This window comes from Petaurus breviceps, unplaced genomic scaffold (genome assembly GCF_028583685.1).
Source record: "Petaurus breviceps papuanus isolate PSGF00001 unplaced genomic scaffold, PetGlider_PUasm1.0 90625, whole genome shotgun sequence".
Classification (NCBI taxonomy): domain Eukaryota; kingdom Metazoa; phylum Chordata; class Mammalia; order Diprotodontia; family Petauridae; genus Petaurus; species Petaurus breviceps.
The window spans coordinates 399,834-418,993 of NW_027187289.1; the positions used below are offsets into that span (position 1 = coordinate 399,834).

Consider the following 19,160-nt stretch of genomic DNA (forward strand, 5'->3'; position numbering starts at 1 on the left):
TAGAGTGATTTTAGGATTGTTTGGAATGCCTTGCTTTCTTTTCTTGCCCATTCCCTGACACTAAATACCTTCCTACTAACCAAAGACTAAAAATAAATGTCTAAAGCTTTTTCTTTTTCTTTTATAAAATATATTTGTAGACATTTTTATGAAACACTTCCCTATGAACTTGCAAGCAACCCTGACATGGTACATTTTTCCCCATTTTTACATTCCTATGGTCAAAGACCTTTATCCCTGTAAATATGAAAATACCTGTGTTAGAGGGGGTGATCCTTGACATTGTTACCAGTTCTTTAGTCAAATTGATGTGAATTAGTTTAATCTCCTTTCAAAAGAGAAGACATGTTAAGACCAGTGAGCCAAGAGGCAAAGAGTTCACCAAGGAGGAAGAAGACCATTAATCAAAGGAAAGATAATCAGAGAAGTCAGGTGAAGAAGACTGATGGAGTCTAAGGATAAAGAAGACAAAAGCAACAGGCAAATTGTGGCAGAGATAGAGGAAAGGTGAACTGTCAGATAATGGTGTAGCCGGGAAGTCCTAGATTTCAAAAGTCAGCACTGAGGTTAGCACAGAAGAGTCCATGATGAAATATAGATCTTTTGTTGACTACTGATCATTCCAGATGTTGATTCTAGGGCCATAAAGTTGTTGAGCCCATTTCAAAATTAATAGAGGCTGAAAAAATTATAAAGAAAAAAGCATGGATAAGGACTTCACAGTGCCATAGTTTCTCATAGGTCTTCCTCTTACTCATACCATGACTTAGTGAGAAGTCAATGCTCCTTATTAAAGGTAGTGCAAGAAAACCTTTATTGACCTAGTCAATCCTGTCTTTCTTCCTACATTTTCCAGTTGCTAGATCCTGCTGCCTAAGGAAGCTTAAGACCGGTGGCATTATCAAGGTAGTGACTTTCATAGCAGCAGCCTTAGAAATTTTAACAGTAGGGGATATGGACTAGGTAGAGATGAGATTGGTTTGGTGAGAGACAATTATAATCCTGTCAAAAGTGAGTCTAACTTGTAGATCTTAATGGATCTTGACTTATTACACGTGACTAATTATTAAAAAGTTAGGCAGTCTTTGCTCTAAGAATAAATCCATTAATCTGTGAGCTTGGTAAAGTTAGATCACTATTGGGAAGTCAATTTCTGTTTAGATTTTGATAGAAAATAAAATGTATAGGAATAGAGTAAAACATAATCTTAGAACTCCTTGAAAGTAAAAAATAAGGGTATGTCCCATTCACTAGATTATTTTAGTGGACTTTAGAGGATGAGGATGCATTTAAATATTTTAATATTTATGCATCTAATTTAATGACAAAAGTTGTTTATTTAATTATATTTAACTCACATTTTAATTCAGTGGTAATAATTTTAGTTTTTTTTCTTCTTTCTGCTAAAACCTATTATTTCTAATTATAAATAAGGAATTGAGAATTGATTAAAAGAGATAAGAGATACCCTAAAGTAATTGCAGAAACTCTCCCTCCTCCTCAAGAGGAAACCTGTGCTGTAAACAGGTGTGGAGTTAGAAGTTAGGGCTCATTGAAATCTCCTAAGTTCCTAATGATTCAATTCAGCAAATATTTTTTTCCAAAATTTATTTATTTATTTTTAGTTTTCGACATTCATTTCCACAAGATTTGGGGTTCCAAATTTTCTCTTCATCTCTCCCCTACTCCCCACCCCAAGATGGCAAGCATACTGATTACCCGCTCCCCCAATCTTCCCTCTCTTCTATTCCTCCCCCCCCCACCTCATTTTTCCCACTTCCTTCCCCGTTACTTTCTTGTAGGGCAAGATGAATTTCTATACCCCATTGCCTGTGTATCTTATTTCCCGGTTACATGTAAAAACAATTTGAGCAAATATCTTTAAATGCATTTTTATCATGATGTAAGAAAAAGAAATGTTTTACAAATCATCAAGCATTTTAATTAGCAAGTTTGGGTTTCATTATTTCTCTGCCTCTGTTTTTGTTATGAAATGATCCATGGCTATGAGAAAATGTGCCTAGGAAAGTCACTTAATGATAGAATAGAATTTTATGAAATATTTTTGTATATATTTAAGACTTATATGGCAGTCTCTGTCATATACCATTTATAACCACTTTTGGTCCTTATTTATAAATCTTATCCTCACACAGGTAGATTTTTCTTCTGAATACTTTTGGTCTAATGTCCAAAATGTTTTAATAGATATATAATATTTTTAAAAATTAAAAAAAGAAACAACTCATTGTTTTATTATTTACACTTAACTTAATGTCAACATCGTTATGTAGAATGGAATATTTTTATAAGATGCTTAAGTAAAAAATAAATTGCAGACATGAATTACTATAAGAAACACATTTTTTTTCCTAAATGGTAGGGGCGATAGAAGAATTTCATACAAAATGATAATATCTCCCTTATACAAGAAGGACAGATCACAAATAATTGTTTATAGTTTCTCAAATAATGCAAATAATGCAATCTGTGGGCCAAATGTGAAATTAATTGGAAACTGTGGATCTAATACATTGTTTTGGCGATTAAACACATTAGATTGAATTGTTTCAGAATCAGAATGCCTAATTATTGTGTCTACCACATTCATCTGGTTGAGTCATTCCTCGCTTTTGGACTGCTGCCTAGATTGTTTCTGCAATACGTGTTTCAATTGCTTATCCCTTTTTTCATGCAAAAGTTTATGAAATGAGGCATTTCCCCTACACTGTTTTACTGCATTCATCTGGAATTGAGAAAATTCCAGTTTAAGGAGGTAATGGGTTTTTTAGAAGTGTTGCTTTCAGTAAGGTTGGATAAAAACTGACATTTGATTTATATTTTATCAGGTTCATGATTAAAAAGTGCCTTTGTGAAGTCACTTTTACCGGAAACGACTATCCTACGCACCTCTGTGTTTGCAGAGCTTGGTCTTTGCCTACTCCGAACACTTTGTCCTGACCTCATGTGTGGCAGAGGGTATCACGACTGTCTGAATTTGCCACTTGCTCGACTTCAACATTAAAAAGGTGAAAGGAAAAAAACAAAACTGCTGGGACATGAACAACTGACAGGGTTGTTTTCCAGTGTCACCAATACAAGAAAGCAGCATTGGAAGAATTAACATTCTCTCGAGGAGTGTGATTGCCTTGGAGTCGCTCTATAAGAAACCGTGTCAAAGAGAGAGGAGAGACTCAGACATTTTACAGCCAGAGATGACACTGAGCATGTTTTCATTGCAGCCCACCTTCTTCAAGTGGGGCATATTGATTGATGAGTGACTGCTTGCTGATAAATTGTCTCTTCTCATTCTGCTTTGTGCATATTGGACTCCATTAATCAATTTGTTAGCTCTTCTAAGAGCTGGATGTGGTTTGCTTCTCAACAGTAGTTTTGTTTTGTTTTGTTTTTTGGAATTGGTGGACACCAGACTGACATAATTCACTTAATAGCAACACCCAGAACCTAAATCTCTTTTTCATAATGGCTTTGAACGTTGCTCCTGTGAGAGACACAAAATGGCTGACACTGGAAGTGTGCAGACAGTTTCAGAGAGGAACTTGTTCACGCTCTGATGAAGAATGCAAATTTGCGCACCCCCCCAAAAGTTGCCAGGTTGAAAATGGCCGTGTAATTGCCTGTTTTGATTCCCTAAAGGTAAGGAAGTCGATTGTATGTACGAATCCATACTAATACCTTACTTGCATTGGCTAACTTTGTTTTTTCTTAAAAACGCCCTTACATTTTATTCAGAAGTTTAAAAATAGTTTCTGGAACACATTTCCTCACATGTGGTATATATTAAGAGACTTTTACTCCTTTCTAACCACCCTCCCCCCCATCAAGTGTGTACATATTCTTTGCACGTCCACATTTAAGCAAAGAATGTAAGATGACTTAGTTTGGACATGTTCTTCACGGGTCCAGGAGTTTTAAAAGGGAGTCTGCTTTATCACAGCTGAAGATAAATATCTTATTAAAACTTGATCTGCTCAGAACTGAATAAAGCAAATGAAATTAACTGTCATATCTATGTGCTGGTTTTGGCATATCACCTCTCTGGGAAGCTTCTACCACTGTCAGTTATTTTTTGAGATGCTCCTGGCTCCCCAAAGCAACATGTAATAAGGTCTTCATTCTCTTGGGTAATTCGCCATGGTCAGCACAAATGGTGAAGCATTATTTGGAGACAAAATGGCAAGACCCTATGAAAACCCCATTCATTAACTGAGAGACAGACTCCTAGCAGAGGATACTTTCAGGTTCCTCTGATCCTCAGTGTTAGGATTCTGTTTGATAGTGTGGCATTAAGATCTGTTTTCTCTTTCAGGTTTAGGGTAGGAATGGGCTGAGGCACATATGTTTGTGATAGAGTGAAAAGAGTCAAAGAAGCTCTGGAGTCAAAGGACTTGGGTTCAAATCCCCCTGTTGATGCTTGCTACCTATGTGACCTCCAGCAAGCCTCTTAGCCTCCATGGGTCTCGATTTCCTCAACTGTAAAATGAGGGAGTTTGACTAGGAGACCTTTGAGGTCACTTCCATCTCTAAATCTCTGATTCCTTTCTAATGTTTCTGAGAGGGAACATCTAACAAAGAGAGCAGAGTATATGAAATGAATTATAATTATATATATATATAATTATATATGAACACATATAATTATATATTATATAATCTGTAATTCACAATTATAGCACTTTAAGGTTTGCAAAGTACTTTCCTCAAAGCAACCTGGTGAGGTCTTTAGTGCAAGTAATATCACTCCATAATAAAAATAGCTTAGGTTTATGTAACACTTTATGGTTTGTGAAGTGTTGTACATGTATCTTCTCATTCAAATCTTACAATGCCCCTCTGCAGTTGGTGCTCCTCAAGGCACTATTATCCCCATTTAAAGATGAAGACATTGAGGCAGAAAGAGTAACCTTACACTGTGAGAAGCTATGTGAAAGTGGAACTCTGCTAAAACCACCAGCTTTGTGAAAGAAAGGCTCCTGTGTTCTTTAGTTATGATTTCTTTTACAGATGCAAATTAACGAGCAAAGCCAAGGAGCAAAGGACTTGTTTGTTCACCGGCTCCCCCAAATCTCATTTCTTCTAGACGTTTCTTCTGCACGGTTCCTTCTGTCACTTATAGATCATATTCATGGGGAAAGTCCCTAAGAAAGAGTCTAAGGAATAGCAGTAGTTTTGAAAGCTCCAGATAATTCAGATAGCCTTCTTCTGTAGGCAACATTGAATCTGCTGGCAGAATGCAGCATAGAAAAAATACTAGAGAGTTTTTTCTCTTGAAATATAATCTAGGCTGTGTCCTCCATAGGGTAATTGGACTTTCACTTCTGTACAATCTAAATTGGAAGGTGTGAAATATATAGATCTTTGGCAATATTGTTGTGAGAGGTACCCTATAATTTGGATGATGGCAATATGTTTGTCAAATTTAGTTTCTCTGTTTCATATTCATGGACTTCAATTTCAAGATTAAAGACTTGTACAAATGTTCTAATGGAGTCAGCTCATAAAATACTTTAATTAACATAATGCAATTTTAATAGGCAACAGTGTTTATAGTCAGTTTGTCTTTCCTTTAATGTCCTCAAATTCCCATTAACCCTGAAATTGTGCAAACAGAAAGTTCAGATGTTGGTTACACCCATATCCCTGGTCTCTAACTTGGTTATTTAATATGACTCAGCCAAAATGGCTAAGATCACTTACCTAATTAATTCGAAGAGTCCTATTATCTTTAGAGTATTGTCTACAGATTTAGAATCAAAAGGGACCATGGACTTCTAGTCCATTGCCTTCATTTTACAGATGTGGAAACAGAGGCCCAGAATGGTTAGATGAGTTTCCTACGATCACAGGGTCATAAATGGAAGCATCATATGAACCATGTTCATCCAGTTTCACATCTAGCATCCTTTCCACTGTGCAGTTCTCTCTCTTGTATTCAGCCACTTAAGTCCTTTGAAGTGTTCCCTCCCCAAAAAGTGCCACAGTAGGAGTCCCCAAATAATCTGATTTTAATACTAGAAAACAAGTAATAGAAAAGTAGTCCCAAGTAATAGACCAGCCAAGGTGTATGTTTATAATGAAAAAGAGAAAGCAATAGTTTATACGCAGTTTTCCACTGGACTAATGTTTACCACTTTCAGCCCATTCCCACAATATGAAAAAACTAATATAATTATATTATATAATTTTATCTCTTTTGTACACTCCTTTTTATTACTTCTGATAACCAGGCACCAAAATAATCATGAGCAATGAGAGATGGAAATCATAATAGGAAATTTTTTTTTTAACTAAGCCAGTAAGATTAAAAAAATAAGTAATTTCAAATTAAAATCTTTGTATGAAATGTGTACAACAGGATATTTGTGTGAGGCTGTTGGCTCTTTTAATCATTGTAATTTATTTTATTAGTATGTATAGAAGTACTTCACTATGGCTTTCTAGATTTGAACACGGAACTATTGTCACTGGTTCAAGCTGAGTTTGTGTTTTGAGTGTACTTGAATGGATTTGAAATGTATACGTTAATTAAAGGACTTAAACTAAAGCTTGTACATTAGGGATCACTGTACCCAAACAATAGTGTACATTGACATAATGGCACATAAGTGTTTTTATTTCCCAACTACTAATCTTAGTCTCTGAAACCCATTTCCTCTTCACACCCATTTTGAAAAGAATCCCTCAGTCATCACTATCAGTGACTTACTTATTGCCAAATCCAAGGGCCTTACCTTCTATTTTTGTTCTCTTTGACCTTTCCTATTTAACATTGGTGAGTAGTCCATGTTTCTTTTTTAAAATCTTTTTCAATTAATAAACAATTATGTTCTACACCTGACAAGTTCTCACTATTGAAAAAAAGTAAAAGAAAACTTTTGTATCAAATGTATTTAGTTAAGCAAAATAAATTTTCACATTGGCCATATGCAAAAAAATGTATAACTCATTCTTCATCTTGTCTTCATGGTAACATACTGTCCTGGTTTTCCTTTCTTTCCAGACAAACATTGCTTACTTCTTCTGATGACTCTTCTACCTGCTCCTACTTTCAAACTGTTGGTACTTCCTAAGGCTCAGTTATTAGCCTCTGACTTTATCTACATGCATTCTCTTGGCCAGTTTTTCTTTTAACATGAGTTCAAATACTCTACATTGATGACTGGAAAATCTGTATCTCTAGGCCAGTCCTTTCTAGGTCCTTCCTTTCCATTACTGAACTTATAACTGAACACTGAAAGTTTCCACTTCTGCCCATCACTCTGTCACTTCAAACTCATTATGGCCAAATCCTCATTCATCATCTTCCTTCCAAACCAACTGTTCTATCTTCACCAAAGTGTCATATTATGATTAGCATTATCATCACTGATGTTATTAATAATAAAGTATTTAAAGAATACTTAAATATTTTTATTTTGATTATTATGAATTTAACAAACATTAACAAATGAGAGTATTCCTATGTACATAGAATGAGGCCGTGCATGATTCTTTTAATTTCAAGGTATTTTATATGTGGTTTATCAGATTTTATGTCATGATCAAAGCTCAATAATCTCAAATTGGTTAAAGATTCATCCATATATAGCTGACTTTTTCAATTGATTGAATCCAGGAGGTTGGGCCTTCTGTGATCAATTGGGGAAAGGGTAGAATCCCACTCCTACAGAATCAAGAATGACAGGTACTAGAGTGAGCTGAAGGAGCTAACATCTGCCTTAGCGCCTAGTTTAACCTAAAAGTGACTTCATCCCTGAGGTGCTGCTGCTTTCTATGCGTATTTCATTCGCCTGCCATTGTTAAATTTTATTTAAACATGAAAGGATCAATAAAAATTTAGGGAACAAAATGGAAAGAGAATATATTTACCTAAGCACATCTTTTAACTTTTTATTTTATTAACGTCAATATTTAGTATATGTTTTCAGCAGTTCAGTAATTGTTTATTGAATACTTTGGGGTACAGTATCAGGGCAAGAACGTTTTGTTTGATTAGAATGTAAGTTCCATAACAGCTGAAACTGTTTGTTTTTTCTTTGCATCCCCAAAGCATAGTATCACACTTGTCACATGATAATCACTTTAAAAATGCCTTTTGATTAACTGACTGATTGATTAGCTTACCTATTAGGGTCTATTTAGATTCACTCAAAATATGTATTTAAATTTCGAGGATCTTTTTTCCATGTGGAGGAGAAACCGTCTTTATATTAAGATGAGGTCTTTGTAAAAAGTCTACTTTTGTAGCATTCCTGTTTCTAATCCATCCTTGTTCCACTCCATCCTTCACACTACTACCTTAATCATATTTCTAAAACACTGTCTCTCTGTGGACTATCCAACTAAATGTGAGTCTTAAAGGAAATGAAAACAAGTAGGAAAGGAAGGAGAATATAATTTCCAGATCAAATTATATTACAAAGCAATAATCCTCAAAATGATTTGGTATTAGTTAAGAAATAGACAAGATCAATGGAACAGATTATAAAAATAAGAATCAGAAACAATTAAACTCAATAGCCTTATGTTGCTAAACCTTAGAACATAATTTAATTGGGAAAGTCTTTCTATCTTACAAGAACTGCTAAAAAAAAAAAAAAGCCTGGAAATCAATTTGGAGACATATTAGTATTATATAACCTCTTTGTATATCTCTAGGCCTGGAGTTAGGAAGAAATGAGTTCAAATCCAGCCTCAGACACTTACCAGCTGTGTGACCCTGGGCAAATCACTTAACCTCCATTTGCCTAAAATCCACTGGAGAAGGAAATGGCAAACCACTTCAGCATCTACCAAGAAAATCCTATGGAAAACATGGTCACAAGGGTTATGAAGAGTCAGAAAAACTGAAATGCTGAATAACAACATTCATATAGCTTGGTACATATGAATATACAGTCACACATGTTTCTATATTAATATACCAACACATATATGTATACATAACATTGGAGAACAGTAATGCTCTTTACCATCTTTTCCTTCCTACCACCTTTGTCCCTGGAGAGTTAATCTGCCGTGCCCTGTCACTACTGTTAGCTCATTTTTTAGTACTGGACCAGTATAAAGGCCCATTTGGTCCATGTAGTTTCCTCCTCTGCTGCTTTTTGGAGGTTATATTAAATGAAAAGTTCTAAGTACAAACATAATCAGTTGAAGTCCCAAGTAAGGAAAACCTTTCCCTATTCTAAACTTTCCTGTTTCCATCAAAGTTACCATAATCTTTCCAATTTCCCAGTTTCCCTCAGCATGATCCTCTGCTCCTAATTCTTCAGTACTTACCACAGAGCCAAACATATAGTAGGCATTTAGCAAATGCTTATTCAGATTGACTGACAAACCACCTCCCCTCTCCTAGCCAACATATCTGTCAGTTATAATAATTTTGTTGTATCTACCTCCACATCTCTTGCTTCTGGCTCTTTCTCTCTCCCCGTACTTTACCAATGACCATTGCAGTTCAGGTCTTTATCACCTTTCTCCTAGATTATTGCAACAACTTGCTAATTTTTTCTGCCTGCCTTGAGTTTCTTACCACTCCAGTTCATCCTATAGACTTCTACCAAAGAGATTTTCCTTAAAATAAAATGTGACCATTTCAGTTACCTACTCATTTGACTACTAAGTGGTTACTTACTAGATCTAGAAAAAAAATAAAACTTTTCTGTTTAGTTTTAAATCTCATCACAACCTGACCCCAACTTATCCTTCCAATCTTCCCTCCTTTGACTGCAATGTAACTAAACTGCCTTTCTCCTCTGTTCCTCACACACAATACACCATCTCCTATCTCCCATCACCATACATTTGTACCAGCTGTTCCTCATGCCTGGAATCTACTCCTTCCTCACCTTCACTTCACTGATCACTCTCTTCCTTTGAGGTTCATTTCAAGTACCACCTTCTACATGAAGCTTTCTTAGATTCCCCCCAAACCTGCCCAATCTTTTTATGTGTGTGTGCATACACACATATATACATATATATGTATATATATGTATGTATATATGTAGTGTGCATGTAAAGTGTGTTTGTGTATATATACACACATGTGTATGCATATATTATATATATTTATAATATATACACATATATTTATTTTCTTCATATTTAAAATGTGTATATATACTTGTCATCCCCATCAAAATTTGAGTTTTTTGTGAGGGATTTTTCATTCTTTGTTTTTGTATCCATAGTGTTTAGCATAGTACCTTGCATATAGTAAGTGCTTAATAAGCTTTTATTGCCTGATTGAAAATGAGACCAATAAATCCAAAAGGAAAAACATAGATAGCAAACTTACTTTGAAAATAACAATCATACTTTGACTATATACAGCAATCAATGCACACAGCAACCTTGTAATGTAATTACATTGGGCATTAATATCCTCATTTTACACATAATGAATCGATTTACTCAAGATTATACAACCAGTAGCAGAAATCAGACTTGAATCTTCCTCTTCTACCTGTAAGTCGTGTTTTTCTATTAAAACATACTTTCCATCTTTTCCTTTTTGGATCTGGTTTAAATGGGTCTCTGTTGGTAGAGTTGTGCCACCTAAACATCATTTCTCAAAACTCTAAAATCCTTAGCAATAATTATACAAGGTTCTCTAACTTTAAGAAAGAATGTCAGGCAGCTAGGTGGCACAGTGAATAGAGCACCAACCCTGGAGTCAGGAGGACCTGAGTTCAAATCTGTCCTCAGACACTTAACACAAAACTAGCCATGTGACCTTGGGCAAGTCACTTAACCCCAATTGCCCTCCAAAAAGCAAAAAAAAAAAGTATGTGAAATTATCAAAAAAGAAATTCTGCCTTCTGGGAAATATCTGAAGATAGCTAATTCATCTTACCAGGGGAAATCAGTGTGTTACTTAGACCTAAACCTTCTATTCCTATTTTCTGTTGGAAATGTTCTAATGTTGATAGATTCTTATAGAGAATTTTTATTTCAACTCAGCTCCTTTTGTTCAGCTGGTCAGTGCTGAACATTATGTAAACTGTAAGGATCCTCTCTCACAACCACCAAAAGAGAGCTACACATAAAATTGAGCTAAATGGAAGACTTGAATGAATGGGTATGCTTCTATAAAATGTAAAATAAGACTGCTTATATTTCAAATTTTGTTACTTAATTTTGTGTAGCTAAATTTTCTTTAGCTGATTCTTAAGAGTAACCTGAACCTTATCTATACCAATTACAGCAATTTTTTAAATGTAATTTTCAATTAAGCAACATTTTTCTCTCCCTTTCATACTCCCCAATTTAAAAGGAGAAAAAAGAAAAGAAGTTATTATGACATATATACAAACAAGATAAATTCCCACATTGCCCATGTCTAAAAATGTACATTTCCTTCTATATCTATTGCTTCTCTATTAAGAGGTGAGTATCATAGTTCACCACCAATCCTATGGAATCAGGTTCCTTGAAATGATCAGATTTCTTAATCCTTTCAAAGTTATCTTTATAATGTTGTTTTTGTATGAATTGTTCTCTTGGTCCTGCTTGCTTCACTTTGCTTCAGTTCATACAAGTCTTCCCAGATTTCTCTGAACCTCTTTCATCATTTCTTATGGCACAATTGTATCGCATTACATTCAAGTGCCATGATTTGATCAGCCATGATCCAAGTGATCAATACTCCCTCAGTTTCTAGTTATTTATCATAACAAAAAGAGGTGCTATAAATATGTTTCTACATGTGGATAGTTTTCTTATTTTTAAAAATCTCTTTGACTTGTAGTGCTAGTAGAGGTATCCTTGTGCCATTTGGGCATAGTTCCAAACTGCTTTCCAGAATAATTGCACAAATTCACAGCTCTGCCAACATTGAATTAGTATGCCTGTTTCCTTCACCATTTGTCATTTTATTTTTTGTCATCTTTTTCAATTGGATGGGTGTGAGGTGGACCATAAAAGCAGCTTTAATTTGAGTTTCTCTAATTATTAGTGATTTGGAGCATTTTTCATGTGACTGTTGATGGTTCAGATGTCTTCTTTGAGAAATGCCTGTTCACATTCTTTGACCATTTATCAAATTGGGGGTGGCTCTTCTTACAAATTTTAATCAATTAATCAATATAACTTGAAAATGAGACTTTTATCAGAGAAACTTACTGCAAAGATTTTCCCAGATGTCCCTAACTTTTCTAATTTAAATTATATTGGCTTTGTGAGAAAAAAAAAAACTTTTAAATTTTATACACTTAAAGTTGTCCATTTTATCTTGTGTGCTTTTGTTTAATGATGATCCAAAAAGAAATTTCTTCCTTGTCATTCTGATTTTTTTATGATCTGACTTCCTATCTAAGTCATATATTCATTTAGAGCTAATCTTGCTATATGATGTGAAGCACAAAATTTTTAAAGCATTAATTATTATTTTAAGGATGGAATCTATTCTGTTATCCATAGCTGATGTCCTTGACAGAAGGAAAAATAGGATTATTCTCACCTAGCTTATGAACTGGTCAGTTCTGCTAATTTCATTATTGTAGTTATTTGCAAAATCCAGTGCCTAGTTGAGGAGGGAGGGAAACACACACTAAATAGGGGATCTCACCCTCCAGGAGAATAGGGGGGAAGGGGATGTGAGGGGGGATGATGGAAGGGAGGGCAGGCTGGGGGGGAGGGAAGTTGGAAGCACCCACTTGTGAAAAGGGACAGGATCAAAGTAGAGAATAGAACAAGTGGGAGGTGGGATAGGAGGGAGGGAAATATAGTCAGTCTTTTACAATACATCTACTATGTTATTGTTTTGTATTAGCCGCACATGTACAACCTATACTGAACTGCTTGTCTCCCCAGTGGGGGTGGGTGGCAGGGGGGGAAGGGAATGAATCTGGAATTGAAAGTTTTAAAATCAAATATTCAAATATATGTGTGTGTGTGTGTGTGTGTGTATACTATTATTAATACCATCTTACATATTATTAAGAAAAAAAAAGATATACAGGCACTGAGGCATAGAGATCCACTGGAAAAGTTGAAACGGGTATGGAAGAAAATATGGGAGAGAGCAGATTGGAGGTGGGGATATCATGTGGGACTGCTGTTTTGGGGGGATGGGTGGGGGGAAAATGGGGAGAAAATTTGTAACTCAAAATCTGGCGGAAACGAATGATGTAAATCAGAAGTTAATAAAGCATTAAAAAAAAAAATCCAGTGCCTAGGACCTTTAATCTAAGATTCTGTCAACCACATTTAGATTCCACTCTTTCCTGTGATTAAGACACTGATGGTATATACAGAAAGGTTCTTAAGCTGGGGTCCATCAACTTTTTTTGAATAATTTCATAGCCTTATTTCAAAATACTTAGTTTTCTTTGTAATCCTATACATTTTATTTAACAAATTTAAAAACATTTATCTGTGGAGAGATCTACAAGCATCACCAGACAAAAAATGTCCATTATTTTATTTTAATCTTTAAACATATTTCCACATTAGTCATTTTGTGAAAGAAGAAACAGAACAAAAGGGAAAAACCACAAACAACAAAAATCAAGTCAAAATAGTATGCCTTGATCTGCATTCTGACTCTGGGTTCTTTCTCTGGGTATGGATAGAGCATTTTCCTTCTTGAATCTTTTGGAATTGTCTTGGATCATTGTGTTGCTCAGAAGAGCTGAGTCAATCACACTTGATCATTGAACAGTGTTGCTATTTACTATGTACAGTATTCTCCTGGTTCTATTCACTTTACTCAGCATCAATTCATCTAAGGCTTTCAGGTTTTTCTAAAATTCACCTATTCATCATTTTTTTATAGCAGAATAGTATTCCATTACATTCATATACCACAACTTGTCCAGCCATTCCCTGATGGGCATCTTAATTTCCAATATTTTGCTACCACATAAAGAGCTGCTGTAAATATTTTTGTACATCTAAGTCCTTTTCCCTTTTTATGATATCTTTGGGATACAGACCTAGTAATATAGAACCAGTAGTTACTGGATCATAGGGTGTGCACAGTTTGATTGCCCTTTGGGCATAGTTCCAAATTGTCTCAGAATGGCTGAATCAGTTCACAACTCCACCAAAAGTTAGTGTCTCAATTCTCTCATATTTTCTCTGACATTTATCATTTTCCTTTTATGTCATGTTGGCCAATCTGTTAGTGGGGTGGTACCTCAGAGTTGTTTTAATTTGCATTTCTCTAATCAATAATGATTCATATTTTTCATATGACTATAAATAGCTTTAATTTCTTCATCTAAAATTGCCTGTTCATGTCCTTTGACCATTTATCAATTGGGGAACGACTTCTTTTCTTATAAATTTGAATGTACATTATTTTAAAAAAAAAAAAGATTAAGATGACAACTTAGGAACTTTCCACAGCTAATGTTCTTATGAAGAATCAAGAATGGGAGGATGAGCATCACTCCCAGGACTTTAAAGGATAATTTCATGCTGAACTCCCAAAGTCTGAGATTTTCTGAAAGTGAGACTATTAAACAACATAGCGCTGAAAATACAAAAAGTATTGTAATAAAGTTAACTTTCTATGTTCTCTTAAATAACCAACTCAAAAAATAACTGAAAATGTAAAAGTTAACTTAATTAAGGGCAGTTATATATCTGAAACTGCATATCATTGGATTTTTCCCCTTCAAATACCATGTCAAACCTCCACCCAGATTCCTAAATCAATATGCTAATAAATGTTCTTAATAACTTATTAGTATGAAATATGACATTAGGGTTAGTAAGATACAAAATAAGTGGAAAAAACCTAGTCAAATATCTACTCATATTAACTAGATGAGGTTATTTATTCTTCTTGCTTAAACTGTGGTTAAACTTCAGTATTAAATATAGCAAAGCTACTGATTTGATTGATTTCCTTCTTTTGCCTACATTTAGGCATAAGACTGGGAATGGGCCTGTGATTTCACTGGGATAGCAAAGTCCTGGATGACAAAGCTCCCTCTCCCAATACAGGTCACCTCATTCTCTGCAAGTTACAGTCTTATTGATTTGTCTAGAGCACTGAAAAGTTGTCATGTGCCCAATATTAGACAGTCAGTATGTGTCAGAAACAGCACTTGAACCCAGTCTTCTTAGCTCCATGACCAGATTCCTTATCAATTAGACCACATCCTCTCTCCTCCATTAGAATGTAAATTCCTTTCAAGTAGGAATTGTTTCATTCTCTGTCAACAACTAGCAGAGCGCCTGATACATAGCAAGCACTTAGTGAATGTTCGTTAATTGACTGATTTTAAATGGCATCAATAAATTTTTAAAAAGGAATAAAAATAAATTGGGTAGCAGACTGACTCTGGAAACGATTATACTTTGATTTTATATAGCATTTTATCCTACATATTGTTAACTACAACACTTAGCACTTATTTAATATTGTCTTATTAGTTGGCCAGTATTTCTGAGTGACAATATATTAGTGTTTAAATGAGCTAAGAAGTTTATTAATTGGTAATTTTGGATAAAGGTTTTTCCTAATTAGTCATTTACCTTTAAATCATGTATGTACCAGGGAGTAGAGGATGATCCATTTCTTAAAACAGCCAAAATCTTTTTTTCAAATTTTTAAAAGAAGAACAAAAGTAGATTGTATGATCTGGTAGAGAGAAGATTAAATAGAGAGTCAGAAGATGTGGCTTCTAGCTCTGCCTTTGCCACTGATTAGCTTTGTCACCTTGGACAAGTCATTTCACTGCTCCAGGCTACAATTTTTTTTTATTATTTAATGAAATGTTGAACTATATAATGTTGAAGGTCATTTCTAGCTCTGTGATTGTGTGAAAATGTTTTTCATAAGAAATTCAGCATTTCATCAAGTTAAATATGGCATACAGTGCTTAAAGTGCTATAATAATTTTCTATTTATTATTCCATGCATGAGTACTAAATCATAATGAATAATAAAAGTGGTTTAAGAAAATACTTAAATTCAAAGGCAGCTAGTTGGTACAGTGAATAGAATACCGGCCCTGGAGTCAGGAGGACCTAAGTTCAAATCTGGCCTCAGACACTTAACACAAAAACTAGCCATGTGACCGTGGGCAAGTCACTTAACCCCAATTGCCCTCCCCCCCCAAAAAAAAAAGAAAGAAAAGAAAATACTTAAATTCTATGCCAAAATATATTTTTTTTAATGTAAGAGTTTTTTTATCTCAAGTGATAAAAATGAAAAAAGTAAGGGCATTATTTAGTTATAAAAGTATACTTTGGAGATACTATGTACTAAAGAGAGAATAAGGCTAAGCAAACATTTCAAACTCTTTGACAAATAATATTCTGTCTTTCTTTAGCAAATTGGATACAGTACTATGATAGGCATTAAAATAGGCAAGGGATAAGCATGACTTCTTGCCAACCAATCTGGAGAAATTTTATTTTCTGAAAAAACTACCCCTGAAGAGTAGCAGGAACAAAACTAGAGGGAAATCATGTGCCAAAAGTATTTTTGTTTTCTGTAATGTGAAAATGGAGAGCTGAATCGTGTCGATATTGACAGTCTTTTGATAAGTAAAACTGGAATATAAAAGGAATTTACAGCCTTGCAAATGAATTATAGCTTTTCCTTGGAGAGCCAATGAAAGTTTGTGGAGATTTGTCACTATGTGCCTAAAAGCAATAAAGAAAAACCATTACTTGGGACACTTAGTCATTTAATCTTGAAATACTCACAATTAACCTAAACCCAAAAAAGTAGTTTCACAAAGCCCAAGAATTGTTTTTTTTTCTATTTTAACATGTAAACATTTCCATTTATTTAAAGTCTTATTTCTAAAACATTACTTATTTTTCAAAAGCTAAAACACTAAAAAGCTAACTAAAATGTAAGTATAACTTTATACCAATATCTGCTACAAAAGATAAGACACAGTGAAATTTTATGAAGTCAGCAAACCCCTAATATTGGCCCTTTGCTAAGTGCTGGGTATGTAAAGATCAAAAAGAAAAAAAAAATAGTCCCCGCTCTCAAGGTGCTCACAGTCTAACAAGAGAGACAACATGAAAACAACTTATATACATACAAAATGTGTACAGATTAATTGAAGATAATCAGCAGAGGGAAGGCACCAACATTTAAGGGAATCAGGAAAGGTGGGATTTTAGTGGAACTTGAAGGAAGCTAGGGAAGCTAGGATATGGAGATGAAAAGAGAGAGAATTCAGAAAGGAAGACAGGCAGTAAAAAAACTTTTGGTGGAGTGGAGAGATGGAGTGTGAAATGTCATGTGTAAGAAGCAGCAAGGAGGGCAGTATCACTGGATCATAGAGTACTTAGAGGGGAGGAAGGTACAGGAAGACAGGAAAAGAAGGAAAGGGCCAGGTTATGAAGAACCTTCAAAGACAAACACAGAATTTCTGTATTTGATCCTGGAGATAAAAGGTTCCCACTAGAGTTTACTGAATAGAAGAATGACATGGTCAGACCTGAATTTTAAAAAGATCAATTTAACAGTTGACTGGAGGATGAACTACAGCAGGGAGAGACTTGAGTCACAGATACCAATCAGCAGGCTATTGCAATAGTACAGACATGAGGTGATGGGAGTCTGCACCAGGGTGTTGGTGTCAGAGGAGAGAAGAGGGGCATTTATTGGAGATATCACAAAGGCAGAATCAACAAGACTTGACAACAAATTGGACATGCAAAGAAAGTCCTACCTTTCAAAAATGGCAAAATATATTTTGGAAAATGTGGCTCAGTTTTAAGAAATAAAAAGGGGCAAATGCTTCAGAGTACCCCCCAGCCTCATGTCACTGGATCATGAATACTTTCTTCAATCTAAGAAGTGTGAGGCTTCTGGGGGTAGTAAGTTGTCACCAGTGCATCTGAAGCATGGGAGTAACATGGTCACACATGTTCTTTAGGAATACCCCTTTGTACTGTAATTGCCAAGGAAAAGCAACTTCCCAGGTTCAAAATACCAGCATAGGTGCTCTCCATTTTATTCAGTGACCAACCAAGAACAGAGAAGATCAAAACCTGACATCATTCCAAATACAGCATTTACTAAATGTGATTAAATAATCTCCAAGGACTACCCCACCCCAGGACCTTCCAATCATTCAATCAATTACAAAGTTCCTGGTCTAAATACTTCTCCACCCCTAGGCTATAACTTCATTTAGTCCACCACAAAGCCCCTCTTCTCAAATGGAGATTTGTTTCCAAACATAAGTAAAGTACCTTCATTTGTCAATCACAGAGCACAAAAAGGTCAAAAGTTCCCCACCCCTGGATCTCAATTGAATCTACCCCAGAGTTACATCAAGTTTAAACACAGCACTTAATACCCGAATGGAGGTCTTTTCTTCATCTTGACAGGAGGCAAGTTCTCAGCAATCTTAGTTCCTGGGGAGACAAGGCTTAGCAAGGCCACAAGATAAATTGCCAGTCCCTTCATTAATTCATCCTCTGTCTGTAGAACAGTCCTAGAACCCCTGAAAACGTTAGCAAAACCCTCTCCCAGGATTTCTGTAAACATACAACAAGAAAATCCTTCTTCAGGGCTTCTGAACCAACAGAAAGGTTCCCAGACCCCTGCAACAACAGCACTGTCCTTCACCAGTGGACAGTATTCATTCTGTCTGCAGGACAGTCTCCAGACCCCTGCAACAACAGCACTGGCCTTCACCAGTGGACAGTATTCATTCTGTCTGCAGGACAGTCTCCAGACCCCTGCAACAACAGCACTGTCCTTCACCAGTGGACAGTATTCACTCTCTGTCTGCAGGACAGTCTCAGGGCTTCTTAACCAAAAGCCAGGTTCCAGGACTTCTTCAACAACAGGACTGTCTTCCACCAGTGGACAAATCTGGCAAAACAACATCAAAACAGACAGACAAAGTACCAGCAAAACAGCCATGTCTCTTCAGTCCTTGGCAGCTCAGGGGGCAGGTCTCAAAAGTCCAGGGCAATTCAAAGCGGCCACCAGAAATTCTCATAGTCTCTCTCTCTCCACGAGGTGCTGCTTCCAAAAAAAAAAAGTTCTTCTGCCTCTCTCTTGTCTCTCCAAATCTGCATCACCAGCTCCTCCCAGTTCAGGACTTTCTTTTCACATCAACAAGTCCATCCCACAGGTGGGATTAACAAGCTCTGGGTTTTAACACAATCAATTTGAAAAACCAAGCCAATACAGG

At 35.6% G+C, this 19,160-nt stretch overlaps 1 protein-coding gene across 7 annotated transcripts in view; it reads left to right on the forward strand.

Annotated features, from left to right (window-relative positions):
* Positions 1-19,160, forward strand: part of MBNL2 (muscleblind like splicing regulator 2) — a 193,976-nt gene that overhangs the window by 53,805 nt on the left and 121,011 nt on the right. For 6 of the 7 annotated variants that reach the window (XM_069064147.1, XM_069064144.1, XM_069064141.1 and 3 more), the window contains exon 2: positions 2,850-3,657. In XM_069064147.1, the coding sequence (XP_068920248.1) occupies positions 3,484-3,657 (174 nt within the window). In that variant the 5' untranslated portion in view covers positions 2,850-3,483. Of the gene's footprint in view, positions 1-2,684; positions 2,777-2,849; positions 3,658-19,160 lie in introns of those variants that run through there. The other variant, XM_069064142.1, reaches the window with a different exon arrangement.